Source organism: Euleptes europaea, chromosome 5, assembly GCF_029931775.1.
Source record: "Euleptes europaea isolate rEulEur1 chromosome 5, rEulEur1.hap1, whole genome shotgun sequence".
NCBI lineage: Eukaryota > Metazoa > Chordata > Lepidosauria > Squamata > Sphaerodactylidae > Euleptes > Euleptes europaea.
In genome coordinates this window covers 16,553,716-16,572,479 of record NC_079316.1, presented here as the reverse complement: position 1 = coordinate 16,572,479, position 18,764 = coordinate 16,553,716, and the positions used below count along the sequence as shown (strand labels likewise).

General features: G+C 43.7%; 1 protein-coding gene across 1 annotated transcript in view; it reads left to right on the top strand.

Annotated features, from left to right (window-relative positions):
• Positions 1 to 18,764, top strand: part of NAALADL2 (N-acetylated alpha-linked acidic dipeptidase like 2) — a 438,734-nt gene that overhangs the window by 242,289 nt on the left and 177,681 nt on the right. The window contains exon 8 of the mRNA XM_056850172.1: positions 8,890 to 9,009. Coding sequence (XP_056706150.1) covers positions 8,890 to 9,009 — 120 coding nt within the window. The remainder of the gene's footprint in view (positions 1 to 8,889; positions 9,010 to 18,764) is intronic.

Genomic DNA, 18,764 nt, shown 5'->3' with positions numbered 1-18,764 from the left:
CTTATGCATGTTGCACAGGAACTAAGGGTCAATTCACACATTACAAATTCTTTGTGTCCTCCACCTTGTCCACCATTGGTCCTGTCAATCAAATGCATACTAGGTCTCTGTTCTGGAGAGAGGGAAGGAGATTGTAAGTCAGTTTGATTCACCTTCAAAGGTCAAGAAAGGTGGCATATAAAAACCTCCTTCTTCAGTTGCCAGGTCCCTCTTGACCAGTGGCAGGAGGTTTTGGGGGCAGAGCCTGAGGAGGGTGGGGTTTGGGGTGGGACTTCAATGCCATAGAGTCCTATTGCCAAAATGGCCATTTTCTCCAGGGGAACTGATCTCTATCGGCTGGAGTTCAGTTGTAATAGCAGATCTCCAGCTAGTACCTGGAGGTTGTGAAAACAGCAGCACGAGGGCTCACTATAATGTCAATATTGTATTAATTATTCATGAAAACAGTTCTGCTGAAAAACTTGTCAATACAATATTAGCAATATGAATTGTGAACAAAAAGGAAAAGCATTACTTCATGCATATAATCAATACAACACAAAGTAAGTACACCCAAAGCAAATACATGTAAACGGGCAAGCTGCCCTCAAACAAAGTAAAAAATGTTCCACTAGCAAGTGGTAAAGAGTCTCTGTGGTGCACTTGGTATATGAAGGAAGCCGAAGCCGAGACGACACCTCCAGTTTGGTATTCGTTTCGCAAGTGCTTCTTCAGTCGGATGTTGCCATCATGTAAAAACTCTCTAGGCAAAATAAAGGCTTATATATAACATAATGTCCATTACTAAATATTTTCCGATATATAGAAAACAGAAAACAGAATTATTCTTACCATATGTCTTATAATTGACCCAGAGGGTTCATAGACCACAGGTTCTCATGTCCTTCAGAGAGGTAACAGATCATGAGATAATGTCAGGGTATGAGTTTTAAAGTAGCAGCTCATTACATACAGGTGAATTGAATACAGGGCATTCTGAGGGTCTTAAAGCTACATATTACAAAAAGCAGGATAAATCAAAATCACTGTTAAGTCCAGTAGGGGTCAGTGTTTTAAAGAGAAAAATGAGTTTCATTTCTTGCCTATGCAAGATCTGGGCTACATTTTGATGATGAAAAGGTTTGGGTCTAAATTTCCATAATGCAAAGAATAGCATGTCATTCTCTGAGTGTCCCTTTTTCAGAAAATGCTCTGTTAATGGTGCTTCGAGATTCCTCGCGCGTAAACGCGCTTTATGCTCGCCAATTCTAAGTTTTAATTGGCGTGTGGTTGAGCCAATATAAATTAAGGAACACGGGCACGTGACCGCATAGACCACATTATGTGATGCACAGTTGCTAAAATGTCTTAATTTATATTTAAAATTAAATGCTGTGGAGCTGACTTCCTTAACTTGCAAGCTTAGCGGGCAAAAGATACAGGAGCCACACTTAAAATGGCCGAAAATAACTTCCTGTTGTACCGGAGTGGTACTAGTTTGTATTAGTTGGTCTCTCAAGGAGCTTGTTTTTCTCAAGCCAAAGAGCGGAAACTCTAGGCAACCTGGCACGGTGTGCAAAATGTGCCAATGCTTATTAATTATCCGTTTGATATCATTAGTAAGATGATTAAATTCTAAGGATGAAACGATCCTGGTGGTACTGCTCTTTGTTTGCTCCGACCGGAAAAGTGACTCTCTGGTTTTTAGTTCCGCTTTGGTATAAGCTGCGTTTAGGACCTGGTCATTATAACCCCTATTTCTCAATTGGGCACATAATGCAGAAGTGGTTTGTATATAATCCTGATGAAAAGTTGAATTGCGTTTGAGCCTTAGAAATTGGCTGAAAGGTAAGTTTCTACGCAAGTGAAGCGGGTGGTGGGATTCAAAATGTAACCCTGCGCCACAATCTGTAGCTTTTTTAAAGGGTTTGACTGCAATCTGACCCGTCTGGGTCCTAAAGACCGTGATGTCAAGAAAGGCTATAGACTGTTGGTCAGAGCATCCAGAAAATTTAAGATGACTGTCCAAAGAATTGATCCACCTATGCAATTCGGAAAAGGTGTTGGCAGAATCCAGGACAAAAAATAAATCATCAATAAATCTAAAATAAAATAAGACGTGTGATTGGAAAAATGTATTGCAGAAAAGAAATTTACTTTCAAAATCCGCCATATATAAGTTGGCTATGGCAGGGGCACACGCGGAGCCCATAGCCACGCCTTGTTTTTGTAGAAAAAATTGGTCCCTATAGCGAAAAAAATTGTTCTCAAATAATATATCAATGAGTGAAAGAATAAAATGAGTAGGAGGATATGGGTTGGCTCTGGAGTCTAAGTTGTCCTGGATAATGTTCCTTGCGGCATCTAATGGGATGTTTGTGTACAAAGCCGCAACATCCAATGTTGCAAAAACTGCTTGTTCAGGGATCTTCTGCTTCTCTATTTTCCTAATAAAATCGCCGGTATCCTTAATATAGGAAGGTGTGAGGATGCTGAAAGGCTGCAAAAATGAATCAACATATTTAGAAACAGGTTCAAGCAGACTGCCGCAAGCTGAAATAATGGGTCTACCTGGGGGGTTGTTCAATGATTTATGGATTTTAGGTAAAGAGTAGAAATGAGGCACTTTTGGAAATTGTACCAATAGAAAATCCATTGTGGATTTATCTATATAATTTAAAGACAAGCCTTCATACACAACTGTTTGTATAATTTTAGTTATTTTGTTGGAAGGGTCATTAGGTATTTTAATATAGTATTGGCCATCATTAAGTTGTCTAAGATTTTCAAACTCATATTTTTCTGTGTCCATAATAACCACCGCTCCGCCCTTGTCAGCTTCACGGATGATAATGTTGGGATCATTAGCTAAAGACTGTAATAAGCCATGGTCAGTTTGTGATAAATTAGACTGTTGAAGATTTCTCCACGCCTTCCTTTTTTCCAATTTTGCCACGTCTCTAAGGACTATGGCAGAAAAAGTATTGATAAAGTGGCTGGAATTTTTAGGGAGAAAGGAAGATTTAGGTCGAAAATTCCTTATGGCAGAGGTCTGGCCCTGAAAGAATTCTTTTAATTTAATAGTGCGAAAAAATTTAAATAAATCTACACGGGTTTGGAATGCTGAATAGCGCGGGGTCGGAACGAAACCAAAACCTAAATTCAAAACACGTAGTTCATCTGGCGTTAAGGCTCTAGATGAAATATTGACTACTAAGTTCGTTGGTACTGTTGTTGGCGCCTTGGGCGTCGTGGTGGTCTCGGGTCGTAGGAAAAATCCCGTCTCCCGGATCGAAGGTGGTAAGAGGAACCATAAGAGCCCCCACTGGAGATGCTAGAGTTGCCTCCTTCTGAGGAGGAGGCTTCTGTATCGGCAGCCCTGGCTCCGCCCTTGCTTCTAAAACTCCTAGTTTGTTGTCCCTGCCCGTGCCAAAAATAAATTCTATTGTTGGAATAATCATCACGGTCCCTTTGAAATTTGCGACTTTTATAGCCCTCAATATCTGCTGCATATTTTTCCAGATCTTGTTCTAATTGACTTAATTGAGTCTCATATGCCTCCTCGGGGAGGGTGGATTTAAATTCCATTTTAAACTGTTCTGCTTCTTCCTTGGCCGTTTCTGCTTCTTTAAGAGAGCGTTCTATTATTAACATCATTAAGTCGACTGAACATTTATTTAAAATGGAAACCCATTTATCATTGAATTCCTTATCCAATTTATATAGTGCAGGAGGTTTCTGCATACGTAAACCTCTTGGTATGATCTCATTTTCAATGTATTGAGACAGCGTTATAGCATGCGATTCTGCCCTGACATTTCGTTTCAATGCATTCCAAACTTTAGACATATCTTTAGTTGGTACTTTGCCTTGGTAAGGTTTTTTAGGTAATTTCTTAAAAATACGCTCCTTATCTGAATTAGTATAGCTAAACACAGTAAATTTCTGAGCCATGGTTTAGATATTCTCAACAAACACAGTACCTATGCTGAAAATAACGAGGTTGTGAAAACAGCAGCACGAGGGCTCACTATAATGTCAATATTGTATTAATTATTCATGAAAACAGTTTTGCTGAAAAACTTGTCAATACAATATTAGCAATATGAATTGTGAACAAAAAGGAAAAGCATTACTTCATGCATATAATCAATACAACACAAAGTAAGTACACCCAAAGCAAATACATGTAAACGGGCAAGCTGCCCTCAAACAAAGTAAAAAATGTTCCACTAGCAAGTGGTAAAGAGTCTCTGTGGTGCACTTGGTATATGAAGGGACACTCAGAGAATGACATGCTATTCTTTGCATTATGGAAATTTAGACCCAAACCTTTTCATCATCAAAATGTAGCCCAGATCTTGCATAGGCAAGAAATGAAACTCATTTTTCTCTTTAAAACACTGACCCCTACTGGACTTAACAGTGATTTTGATTTATCCTGCTTTTTGTAATATGTAGCTTTAAGACCCTCAGAATGCCCTGTATTCAATTCACCTGTATTTAATGAGCTGCTACTTTAAAACTCATACCCTGACATTATCTCATGATCTGTTACCTCTCTGAAGGACATGAGAACCTGTGGTCTATGAACCCTCTGGGTCAATTATAAGACATATGGTAAGAATAATTCTGTTTTCTGTTTTCTATATATCGGAAAATATTTAGTAATGGACATTATGTTATATATAAGCCTTTATTTTGCCTAGAGAGTTTTTACATGATGGTAACATCCGACTGAAGAAGCACTTGCGAAACGAATACCAAACCGGAGGTGTCGTCTCGGCTTCGGCTTCCTTCATATACCAAGTGCACCACAGAGACTCTTTACCACTTGCTAGTGGAACATTTTTTACTTTGTTTGAGGGCAGCTTGCCCGTTTACATGTATTTGCTTTGGGTGTACTTACTTTGTGTTGTATTGATTATATGCATGAAGTAATGCTTTTCCTTTTTGTTCACAATTCATATTGCTAATATTGTATTGACAAGTTTTTCAGCAAAACTGTTTTCATGAATAATTAATACAACATTGACATTATAGTGAGCCCTCGTGCTGCTGTTTTCACAACCTCGTTATTTTCAGCATAGGTACTGTGTTTGTTGAGAATATCTAGTACCTGGAGGTTGGCAACTCTATCTTCTGCAGAGGAAGGCAATGACAAACCACCTCTACTCATCTCTTGCCTTAAAAACCCTTCAGGATCCCCGTGAGTTAGTTGCAACTGAGCTGCACTTTACATGCACATTACATGTAAACTGACCCTTAAAGAGGAGGAGGAGGAGGAGGAGAAGAAGAGTTGGTTTTTATGTGCCAACTTTCTCTAACACTTTAGGGAGACTCAAACCGGCTTCCAATCACCTTACCTTCCCCTCACCACAACAGACACCCTGTGAGGTAAGTGGGGCTGAGAGAGCTGTGACTAGCCCAAGGTCACCCAGCTGGCTTCCTGTATAGGAGTGGGGAAAGAAATCCAGTTCACCAGATTAGCTCTGCTGCTCACGTGGAGGAGTGGGGCATCAAACCCGGTTCTCCAGATCAGACTCCACCGCTCCAATGAAATTAGCGATGAAAACTGTGTGGGATACAAACTGTTGTAACTTACCAAATAGTAAATAAATCATGTGAAAGACCATAAAGACTTTGTTGAATAAAGCACTGATGGAATAGCCATTTCTTTACAGACCCATCACGGTGAATGGCAAGTCATTAAAAAGATAAACAAGGTGAATGTGACACTGAGCACTAGAAGCTATTAGTTCTCATCAGTGCAGGTAATTAATCACAAGCACATCTCAGAGTTCCTCCCGATTTGTCGACAATTAAAACGTTCTTCCGTTTGCACACAAAAGCTAAGTAGAGTCAACCGAACTGTGAGTCTAGCAGATGACAACAATTTTCGAGACGTATGTCGGGATCCATCCGGGGCAGAAAAGGGTTAATGAGACAATCTGTCAATCTGGTGGAAGTCCTTACCTTTCTCAGTCAATCAGCAACAGAGCTGGAACTGGATAAATAAGCAGTAAGGACGACCTAGGAGTGTGGTTAATTGGTACCTGCCTCTTTGTTTGATCAGATAACAACTCATACTGGAGGGGGGAGGAGGATGGATGATGTACAGAGTTTAGTCAAATATGTGGCTGCTCACTGGAGCACAATATTGAATTGCTGTGGATCAAAACAACCCTGGCCTGGATGGCCCAGGCTAGCCCGATCTTGTCAGATCTCAGAAGCTTCTTTTTTCTTTGAATAGCCATTATTTCAGAGTTGGTTGCCAATTGGCTCAATCACACTCACACTCACACACACACAATTACTGGAGAGCAGGGGGCTTATTCTGAACTCTGGTACTTGAACCATGTGGACAATTCCCTCTTGATAAAAGTATGAACACACATAAAGCTGCCTTGTACTGGACTAGATCATCAGTCTGTCAAGATCAGTATTGCCTACTCAGACTGGGGGCAGGACTCCAGGGTCTCAGACTGGGGCTGTCTCAATTCTCTACCCTGACCCTACCCTTTCTTTCCTTTACGAGGACTGAAATTTCCAGGGTAAGGGAAATGGGGAAGACACGGGTTACTCCATTGCCCATGGGCTGCTTGATACTCACCTCACCTTCTTCCTAATCAATGGGTATACACCTAGGTTGGGAGAGAAGGCAGCAAGGTATAGCCCGATCTCGTCAGATCTCAGAAGCTAAGCAGGATCGGTCCTGGCTAGTACTTGGATGTGAGACCACCAAGGAATATCAGGGTTGCTACGCAGAGGCAGGCATTGGCAAACTGTCTCCGTTTGTCTCTTGCCTTGAAAACCCTACGGGGGTCGCCATAAGTCAGCAGTGACTTGACGGCACTTTACACACACACACACACACACACACACACACAGAGAGAGAGAGAGAGAGAGAGAGAGAGAGAGAGAGAGAGAGAGAGAGAGAGAGAGAGAGAGAGAGAGAGAGAGAGAGAGAGAGAGATCAAAACAGATGTCCACATTTTGATTTGGTCACTGTCTTTCTAGCATGTATTCCAAATTCTGCAAGATATAACATAATAACTGTTTTAATAACTGAAGTATTGTCTTTGCATTCCTTGAGCTGTTGACCCAAAGGCAAAACTCAGAGTAATCCCTACATCTTGGGGGTAGGGTTGCCAACCTCCAGCTGGGATCTCCCACAATTACAATTGATCTCCAGACTACCGATATCAGTCCCCCTGAAGAAAATGGCTGCTTTGTAGTGTTGAATCTATGGCATTGTACCACACTGAGCTTCCTCCCCAAACCCCACCCTCCCCAGATTTCACCAGCAAATCTCCACGAATATACCAACCCAGTTGGTAACTCTAATAGGAGCCATTCATTCTTTGAACTGGCTTGACTATCCTCGGAGATGTTGACTGGGATGGTCAGGCGCAGACTGTCCCTTTGACCTACCAAAGCAGGAGGAAGCTCCTCTAAGTGGCCCCTGCAGTGCTGGCAGAGCTGCATCACCTGCTTGGGTGGGACCCTGATTGATGGGGTGTCATAACCCCCCCCCCCAGGGCGCAGCTGGGGTTCCCCACTAAGTCAGGGACCGGTCTTGTGTGTAAAGTGCTTTCAAGTCACAGCCAACGTATGGCAGCCCAGTAGGGTTTTCGAGGCAAGAGACTAACAGTGGTGGTTTGCCATTGCCTGCCTCTGCGTAGCGACCTTTGACTTCCTTGATGGTTTCTCATCCAAGTCCTAGTCAGGAATGACCCTGCTTAGCTTTTGAGATCTAATGAGATCAGGCTAGCCTGGGCTATCCAGGGGAGGGTGGGACCACTCTTAGCTTGGACAAATCTGGGATTAACTCAGGGAACACAACTACTTTGTCCCTAAGACTTGAGAGTTTCTCCAAGCTGCTCCATGTGAACTTCCTTGGGAGCTGCATTACTCTACATGAGCTTTAAAAAAAAAAAGGCTTTGGAGGATTTTGCACACTTTTGTATAGTCTAGATGTACACATCATTGGATATTGTCCAACCATAATCAATCACCTTCTGGATTTTCCAGTATGTGCAGGAAGATCCAGGAGGTGAATGATTTATGAAGCTCATTATCCAAGGATGTGTGGATCCTGCTGTAGTGTTCGATACTTGGATGAAAAACCAATACAATTTCTAGGCGGGCAGTCGGAAGAACACTAAAGAAGAGGTCCTTTTTGACAATAATGGCTTGAAGCTTAAAAGATGGTTTTGGCTCTGGTCTAATAATATTCTGATAAATGGTTTTGACGAAGACATGACCTATAATGGAGTTGATAGTCAAATGGAAAGTGTGTCATTTGCTTTTGATCATGTGTAAGCAATTGGGTGGAAATTACCAAAGCCTCATTCTTCCAGTACAGTTATGATTTTAAAATAAGCCAGGGTGTGTGTGTGTGGGGGGGGGGGGGGCTCACAAGAGACCCTTGCAACGGACTAGAAGCAAAATTTGTTTAGTTCCACTTCAAATCATCCTTGCATCCGAGGTAATTGTGTTACACCCCCTTCTACTCAGTATAAAGAGCCTCTTCACGGAACAAGCTGCTCATTATCAGCAAGGCAAGTGGGAAATAATTGAAATGTGCTTTGTACGGATCACTTTTGCTTTTAAAAATATAATAAAATGACTATGTTGGAGAGACGTTTGGCATTCAAATTGAGAAATAGGCCACGCGGTTTGAAACGTCAAACGTTTTGAATGTTTGATAATGATTACATTTGAAGTTTGGGGTCTGTCCAGAACAAGTTTAAACACTCCCCCCCCCCAAAAAAAAATGGAGTGTATGTGTGTGTGTGTGGGATGAACTGGAGGACTTGTATTCCCCTTTCCCCTTCAAGGGAATAAAATAAGAATGGAAAATTTAGTTATGATCTGGCTTTTTGATTGTGACGGCTTGCATTTTAGGACCTCAGGAAAGTTCTCGAGAGAAACACTGTGGCCTATGTGAGTCTTCACGATCCCATAAGAGGCAATGGGGTTTTACACTCCATAGCATCCCCTTCCCTTCAGCAACTGGCAACCGAGGTTAGAAAGGTAAGAACCTTTTTTTCTAGAATCTTCTCTGATGTTTAATGCTGGGCTTACATGAAAAATCCAACTTAATTTGTGTTTCTTATTTCAGCATGTTGGGTTTTTTTAAAGTCTCCAAACTCTGGGGGAGGGGGTCTATGGCTGCAGCCACACATCAATGGATATTGTACTATCGTTGTGCCCTAGGAATGATCTGCAGATGGGTTTTCCTATGTGGACAAGCCAATTCAGTAACAAAGAAACAAATCCCTTTACGCTTTGTGTTTTTTTTTAAAAGAAAAAGTGTTAGGCTTCTGGAAAAAAATGTATAATTATTGTGAAACATTGGAATAGTTGTCACATGGACAACCCATTCCTGTAGGGGGGGCAAAGCTCCTTTGGAGCCAGCGTGACCCGTGCTGGCATAGGTGCCACCTTATCATGGAATAAGGTGGCACCTACGCTGGGGTGTGGGCAAACATGCTGGTGACTGGGAGGCACCAACCCCCAACTTCCACAGCTCTTTTGCCATGGGAATGCCCCCTTGAGCGGTGGCAGGGCTGTGCCACCTTTTTTGGTGGTGCAGTCTTGCTGTTCTCAATGGGCCATTCCCCCCATTTTTATTATTTTTTAAAATGCCTTTTTAGGCTTCATTGTGGCCAGGAAGCCTCTGAAGAGATGGTGTAGCTCTGTCACTCCCAGCTTCTGTCGATCTACCCCCCCCCCCACTTCAGGATTGGGCTCTTACAGTCTCATCCTAGGCTTACATCTCTCTAAGCCCCTTGTTTGGACTAGGGCTGTTGAAAAAAAATTCGGTAAAATTCAGATTCGGCAAATTCAGCCCATTTTGATTCGGGAAATGCCGAAGTCTGAACTCCCCCGATTCAGATCCATGCAATTCGGTGCAAGATTCGGAGTTCGGGGGAAAATTCGGCTGTTTAAAGCCATTAAAAACGCATTCGCACCTTTCCGCGGCTATGGGGGGGCATGTTTGGAGGTAGAGGTCCCAAACTTTCAGTGTAGCTTGAGGGGACCCTTCTTGCAAGAACCCCCATGTTTTGTGATGATTGGGGCAGGGGGTCTCGAGTTATGGGGCCCAGAAGGGGTCCCCCTCCGCCCATTGGAATGAATAGAAATAAATAGACCGTTTGGACTCGGAGTTTGCAAAACCATGCAAAGCAACACGTGACGCAACCTTGGGAGTTTGCAAACCATGGAAAGGGACAGAGGCAGGCTAGCTATGCATAAGGAGCAGGTGGGGGTGGAATTTCCCATTTTGCATCAGACTCGGGAGTCGGGAGTCTCAGGACCAGGCAAATGCATTGTTTAAGTCACAATTTGAAAACCAGTTTTGAGCAAGCATCAAAATAGACCTAACCGATCTTATGAATGAGGGAAAACCTGTGGACACACAACTGAAGCCCCCCCCCCAAACCAGGGAGAGAGAAATGCGAGCGGGCACACACACACACAGGCAGAACGTGCAACCCCCCCTCTCAAACCAGTACGGCTCGGCCCCAAATGGGGAAAAAAACAAGGAGGAGGTGGTGCAGGTGCCAAGCAGCGCCGGGGAGAGACTCACGCAAGCCACACCATCACACTCAACCCTAGGCTAGGGGCAAAAAACAAAAGCAGAGCACAGCACACACTCCTGCAGAGGTGAGCGGGCACACACCCTCTGCAGAACGGGTGAAGCCCCCCCCTCAAACCAGTACGGCTACCCCCTCATACCAATACAGCTTGGCTCAACCCCAAATGGGAAAAAAACCAAGGAGGAGGAGGTGCAGCCCGGGTGCCGAGCAGAGAGAGACTCACTAGCCGCCACACAGACTCAACTTTAAACTTTAAAACTTTAAAAGCAGAACATACACTCCCGCAGAGGTGAGCGGGCACACACCCACTGCAGAACAGGCGAAGCCCCCGCTTCAAACCAGTACGGCTCGGCTCAACCCCAAACAAGAAAAAAACTAAGGAGGAGGAGGAGGCATGGACCGGGTGCCGAGTGGAGAGAGACTCGCTAGCCGCCGCACAAACTCAACTTTAAACTTTAAAACTTTAAAAGCAGAACACACACTCCCGCAGAGGCGAGTGGGCACACATCCCTTGGCAGAACAGGCAAAAGCCCCCTTTGGCTTCCCCCCCACCCACAGAAACTGCTCCCCCCAACACACACAGACTCTGCTTTGCCCCCCACGCACACACACAGGAGAAAAGGTATAGAGAAAAAACCCCAAAATCAAACTGTGTGTATGTCTTCCAGCAGAAGCACAGAGAAGTAAATCCAATCCTATTCCAGTAAGCACCAGCAGCTCGGCCCAGTCAGGAATCGGATCTCTCAGCAGCACCGCCACCAAATTGGAAGGCAATGAATACAGTCGGGACAGGAGGGGAAGGACGGGAGTTTTTAGACTCTTCTGGCCATTTCAAAAGAGAATCCCTGCTCTGATTGGCCAGAAGAAGACCCAGCTTGGCCCCCATTGGCCGCGGGAGAATGCTGCTTACTAACTGATGTTTATGCTGCTGATTCTGAGCCCCCAAATTTGCTGAATTTATTTGGAACCCTGAACTCGCCAAATTCGGCTCATTGTTTTCTTACCTTTTTTTTAATTCGGTTCAATCCGAACTGAAAACCGCTGAATCGGAGGAAATTCGGCTTTTTTTTGGTTCAGGACAAACCGAATCGACAGCCCTAGTTTGGACATCCGTGAAAAACCTGCTCCTCCACCTAATAACAACAACAATAACACTGACATAATAGTAATATCCCCCAACTGTAAGTTCCTGGCCCTGCCCCTCCTCCTCTTGCTGCCTCACCTGATCACCATGTTGGAGGGTGAACACTTGCAGCTTCCTGTCCTAGTGCTAGGTTTGCCCATGTCCAGGTGGTGGCTGGAGATTCCCCCCCAAATCATTGGGCTGATCCTGATTTTTATAGGCCAGTGGTCTGACTCAGCATCAGGCAGCTTCTTGTGTTTGAAGTTTGTTGTGCTGCTAGAATAATTAAGGGACGATTGCTCCTTGAACACAGCCCATTTTATCACATAACGTGCAAGTGAAAAAAAGAAATTGATCATGTTCTCACCCCTTCTCCCCTCCCTTGGTGCATATGCATCAGAGTACATTGTGTATCATAGGGCACTGGCCCGTAATTACCAAAGGAGAATGGGTCTATTTTTAGGGTTGCCAGGTCCCCCCCACTCCAGCGGGAGATTTTGAGGGTGTACAGCCGCGAGCAATGCGATCCCATCACTTCCAGTTTACTTCCAGAAGCGCCACAGCACAACGGGACGATTTACCACTCAAACCCCCATTTGAGTGGTAAACCGTCCCGTCCCACTGCGGCGCTTCTGAAAGTAAACCGGAAGTGATGGGATCGCGTTGTGTGCAGCCACGAGTGCACGCAATCCTTGCTGTCAGCCAGCAGATGGATCCCAAGCCACCTGGTAACCTTATATATTTCCTGCATACAGTCCCACACACCCTTCTTTCCCCAAGAGTCTAGTCTATAAATTACTCTGGCCTGGATGGATTGTGCCGTAGGAATTGCTTTTAAAGGTCAAGCAAAATGGAGAAAACCTCGTATTTTTAAGAGCAGAACCATTTTAATGTCATTGTTGGTGTGATATTACAGAACACTGTACGAAGGCCATACTTCCAAAAAAACAGTGAAAATGGTTAGTTTGTCAGCTATATCTGAAATGAGTGGAGAGTCTGAAAACAGATCTTTCATCTGTTCCCATGGGTGCTCTCAGTTTACCATCTGTCTGTGTGATTCCCGCATTCCAGAAGATTGATCCCTTTATTAAAAAAAGAAATCATCTTGCTTTTAGTGAGAGCTACAAGACACCAGACACTGATTACGTTCTTTCAGAAAGAAGATTAGCTGGAATTTGTTTGAAACTGTCTCCGTAAAACAAACGGAAAACATATCAACAAACAAAAACCTTTCCTTTCGAGGAAGTTCGATGGATGAATTTCAGAAGAAGTGGGAACCTTATTATGATTATGCTTATAATCCAGTAAAGTAGTGTGATGGAAATATCATTGTTTAGTAGAATAGTAACATATAGGTGGTAGACTAAATGGATATATAAACTAGATTAGTGTGAGTAGGAAGTGGAGAAAAAGAATAAAGTACTGATAAAATAGAATGACAGGAATAGATAAAATATAAATTGATTATTGTTATAAATTTTCGGGAATCACCTATTTAGTTTCAGGCAGATTCCCATGTTTTGGTATTCGGTCGAACCGAAACCATAATATTGCCAAAGCCACTAATTCCATGTTTATTTTTGGTTCGGGTATATCAATATGCACAACCCTATTTAACATTATAAAGCTTGTATCTGATATGGAATGGAGACTTAGCTCTAGGAGATCCTCTTCAATCAATACTTAAATGCTTTTTGTTTGTACTGTCAATGAGTTGATACGAACTATGCATTTGTTTGTTTTGGCTGTGCACCAAGACAAAATGGGTAGATTATGCAGCCGTATTTTAATTCTGTTACAAAATAAGCATACTTAAAACCTTTTGGTGGCATTTAGTTGAAACTTTGTTTCCCAAGTCCCAGACACAAAATATGTAGACATGATATAACTAAACATGCATATACCTCCAAAGATTAATTGTCAATTACCGGCAAATTCAGTCTGCAGAAATTCTTCCTAGAAGCCTCAATGCACAACAGTATCCACAATGTGGGGCTCATGTTTCTTGGTATCCACTTGCAGCCCCAAAGCAAAGAGCTGACCCTAGCTTTTCCCCTTTTCAGTGGTGCAAGAGAGCCTATATCACTTTTGTGTCTTCAGAAAACAGGTGCTTCCATCTTAGAACGATGCTTGAATTGCAGCAAAAGGAGGGTTAAGTGATGTCGCTTCCAGCACCCACTGGAAGTGATGTCATCATACTGCTAGCAAAGCGGGGACACTCTGGTATTTGGGCAAAAACTCTGTGGTACCTGGCAACCCTGTGTGCACCAGCTACATTCTTTAGATAGCTTTCTCTGTATGGTGCCCTCTTTTAGGATTGCGTGTAATGTTATGGCTGGGCCACAGGCTTTCCCCCTGGTGGGTCCAATCCTTTGGAACACCCTACCAGTGTTCGTTCGTTCGTTCGTTCGTTCGTTCGTTCCTTCCTTCCTTCCTTCCTTCCTTCCTTCCTTCCTTCCTTCCTTCCTTCCTTCCTTCCTTCCTTCCTTCCTCCTCTCTCTCTCTCTCTCTTCAAAATCAATGGTCCTTTTAAATTGGTAAATAGGACATTTTAATCTGGCCATTTTAATCTTGCTAGTTTGGACTGGTATATTTTGGGTCTTCCCAACCTGATTGCTGCACTTTTTGCCTTGATTCAGAGGAGATATAGTGGGGTAGCGGTGTTTTGAAAATAAAGAACATACAATTATTACTACAACTACTACAATAGTAGTAGTCATCGCCGTCATAGTAGCCACCTTTCTATAGGAAACTTATAGGGAACAATAGTGCAGGATAAGCATGGATTCATTTGGAAGAACGCATTTCTTGCTCAACTTTATGGCATAAAGAGGGGCTGATCTTCATTTCTTTAATTGGTTGCAAGGGGGTGTTGTTTCTTGGCACATAAACAACCTGCAAGCGCTAATTTTGTGTGCCTGTCAGGGGGATGCTGGCTGCAACCCCGAATTAAATAAGGAGCTGATTTAAATATTTGGATGATTAAGCCAAAGAGGAATTCAAACAATTCTGCGACCTTTGCAAAGCAAGCGCGAACTCTGTCCAGCCATGCTAATTATTGTCCGCATCCGCGGGAAGGAGATTCTGCCAAGTTACATTTGTGCCTGTGACTGTTTTGTCGGAGAAGTTGCCATTTCTTGGCTTGCCGTGTTAATGAATCACAGTTTTTTGGCAGACTGTCACTGGAAATTCAGAGTGGGTTGGTGCGGAAATTAAACCCCGAAATAAGGCCATTAATTCATTAGTCTTGAATTTACATTTCACAAACACAACAGTTCCTCTGACTGATCAGTTAATTAGTATTCCGGAGGGGTAGCCTTGTTAGTCTGTTGCAACGAAAACAACTGAGAGACTTGTGGTGATGATAGATTGTGGCATGGGCCAGGCCCAGATGCATGAAGTGGCCACTTAAGAAGAAAGACATGTGTAGGTAGGTATATGTACATGGAATATAGAGATATGGATTTTTTTTAAAGCAAATCCAAAATGGCAATTAAAAAAATTATTTAGAACTTTAGGCTCATTTTGTCAAAACACATGAACCCATGAAGTTGCCTTCTAATCAACCTTGGTCCATCAAAGTCAGTATTGTCTACTCAGACTGGCAGCGGCTCTCCAGGGTCTCAGGCAGGGAGGGGTCTTTCATATCAACTACTTGCCTAGTCCCTTTGACTGGAGATGCTGGGGATTGCACCTGGGACCTTCTGCATGCCAAGCAGAGGCTCTACCACTGAGCCAAGGCCCCTCCTCTTGGCCTACCAAACAGGGTTACTTCAAATCTGCAACCTGCGGGTCAATTCTGCCCAGTAAGGTGCAGTGGTGAACAAAAGGCCCGATCCTTGTTTTGGTAACCAGAATACATCTGTACACCCAAGGAAGATGACTACTTCATGTCAGCTATAGGTATTTGTGGGTCCTCAATATCATGAGACCCCCATTGCTGTCCTTTCTTCCCATTCCATGACTACCTTCCTTCCTCTGTTTCTCACCGTGACTCTACTAAAGACAGGGTTCTCAACCTCCAGGTACTAGCTGGTGATCTCCTGCTATTAAAATTCATCTACAGCTGATATAGATCAGTTCCCATGGAGAAAATGGTCGCTTTGGCAATTGGACTCTATGGCTTGATGTCTCTCCCCTCCCCAAACCCCGCCCTCAGACTCCATCCCAAAAATCTCCTGCCGGTGGCAACCCTAACCTTCAGGTACTAGCTGGAGATTTCCTGCTATTACAACTGATCTCCAGCCGATAGAGATCAGTTTCTCTGGAGAAAATGGCTGCTTTGGCAATTGGACACTATGGCATTGAAGTCCCTTCCCAAACCTCCTCCCTCCTCAGGCTCCGCCCCAGAAATCTCTAGGTATTTCCCAGCCTGCAGCTGGCAATCTTAACTAAAGAACCGGTCACCAATTCCCCAGTGAGACAGTCACCTGGAGGAGGCAGCAGAGTGGGGCCATCTTGCACTGTTTCCACCTTGTACTCGCTGATGCCGGTGGAACCTCTGCCATAGAACCCCACATGTTCTATGGCAGGTTTTTGATCCTGACAGCCACCCTTGACAAAGTGTCCTCTGGTTAGGGTTGCCAACCTCCAGGTACTAGCTGGAGATCTCCTGCTATTACAACTGATCTCCATATCCCCCCCCCTGTGTGCATGGGTGCATGTGTGTGTGTGTGTGTGAGAGAGAGAGAGAGAGAGGGAGAGGGAGAGAGAGAGAGAGCTTGACGCAGAATGCCTGATGCTTTGATCTTACTGAGAAAGTTGGTTTCTCATAAACACCATGATTGTATGAAATTCACAACCATATCTAGTGATAGAATTTAAGCCTAGCTATCGAAGCCTTAAAATAGATTGCTACAAAACAGATTTTGAAGTTACTGGGGTGGTTATATTTCAAGAGACAAGGATCGGAAGATCCTGACCTTGGAGTACTGAAAAAACTTTTGTCTAGAAACTTGAGAAAACTGTTCCTTCATTGTCTCCTTTCTCTGGCACCCAGAAGATGGATTTTGAATGCTGAAGCAGAGACAGAAACATTTCCTCCTAAAAGCATGACAAACTCAAAGCCCACAGGTGTGGATTTTCTGCATTTCCCCCCATTTAAGAAATAACTGCTTGGATCATGTCATTGTGAGCTGCTCCAAAACAGCTCCTCCTATTTGTAATTCAAGTTGTTCGATTTCCTTAACCATTCAAGGAACCTATGGCCTTTTATGTACGGATGTTTCCGTCACAGTCACCCCTCCGATGACTTCGGGTCTTTGTTTTGATTATGCATGCTGTTTCTGGCCATCAGTGGTTGCCTTGCTCTCCCCTTTTGTTTTCCTGCGTTTTGCCCACATTTTCAAATTCGAGATAAAACAGGTCCCTGAAAAAACAGGCAAAACACGAGAAAATGCAGGGGGAGAGTGAAGTGACCTCTGACGGGCTGAAATGGCATGCATAATCAAAACAAAGACTTGAAGTCATTGGAGGGGTGACACCGAGTGAAAGAGCCATGAGAGAATCTGGTTATTAAAATAAAACCCTCTCTCAGCAGCTACATACGTAACATAGCTTGATTTATACTACAGATAAATAATGTTTTAAGAAGAAGAAGAAGAAGAGTTGGTTTTTATATGCCGACTTTCTCAAACCAGCTTACAATCACCTTAAGAACATAAGAACATAAGAAAAGCCCTGCTGGATCAGACCAAGGCCCATCAAGTCCAGCAGTCTGTTCACACAGTGGCCAAACAGGTGCCTCTAAGAAACCCCCAAACAAGATGATTGCAGCAGCACCATCCTGCCTGTGTTCCACCGCACCCAATATAATAGGCAGGCTCCTCTGATACTGGAGAGAATAGGTATGCATCATGACTAGTATCCATTTTGACTAGTAGCCATGAATACCCCTTTCCTAATGGCATATGAGAGTGAAAGAGTTTGGCTTAGTTAAGATAGCCAACTGCTGGCAACCCCTGGGAGATGGTGGTGGAGGTGTGATGAATGGTGTTGTGCTGCCACCGCAACATCACTTCCAGTATGAATCAGGAAGTGACGTCATCACACTGGTGTTACGCAGTAGGATTCGCCCTTTCAGGTGTATCGTACAGTGTCACGCTAATGCAGTGGCGTCACTTCCAGGAAGGGCCTCTGAGAGGAATGTTATGAGGTGGTGCAAAAAAATAATAATTCAGGGCCCCTTTCCTGCTTCTTTAGCCAACTTTTTTAAAAAAATCTGCAATGGTTTTAACCATAAGGTCAAAAAATGTATAGCGCATGAGATTGGGGTTGAATGGAGTGATTCACTGATTTTTTGCCTTTGAGGCCTGCTGTCCCTATACCACCTCCAACATAATAAAGAGTGAAAAGAGAGGTCAGAGAGAAGAATGCACTTTGAACATCTTTATATGCTACATTGCAGTTCAGGAGGAAGAATTCACGTTTAAAACATATTTTTTATTCTGCAGTGTATATGAGTCACGTGATCGTCTATCTGGTATGTGCTGCCCCTAGTGAAAAGACTTAAGAATGCAATGTAACAACACTGTAAAGGTAAAGGTCCCCTGTGACCCATGGGGTGACGTCACATCCCGACGTTTACTAGGCAGACTTTGTTTGCGGGCTGGTTTGCCTGTACCTTCCCCAGTCATCTTCCCTTTACCCACAGCAAGCTGGGTACTCATTTTACCAACCTTGAAAGGATGGAAGGCTGAGTCAATCTTGAGCCGGCTACCTGAAACCAACTTCTGTTGGAATCGAACTCAGGTCGTGAGCAGAGCTTGGACTGCAGTACTGCAGTTTACCACTCTGTGCCACAGGGCTCCTTCAACAACGATGTAAAGGATGTATAAAACTATGCTATGTAGGCCATCATAAGATATAAATAGTAGTCTTCATATGCAAACTTTTTATGGGACTCCAGGAATCTCTGGAACCCTTGGGCTCCCTTTGGGACTTTTTGAGCCTCCTCTGGGCTCCCTCTGGGCCCATGGTAGGGTTGCCAGGTCCCCCTTTGCCACTGGCAGGAGGTTTTTGGGGTAGAGCCTGAGGAAAGCAGGGTTTGAGGAGGG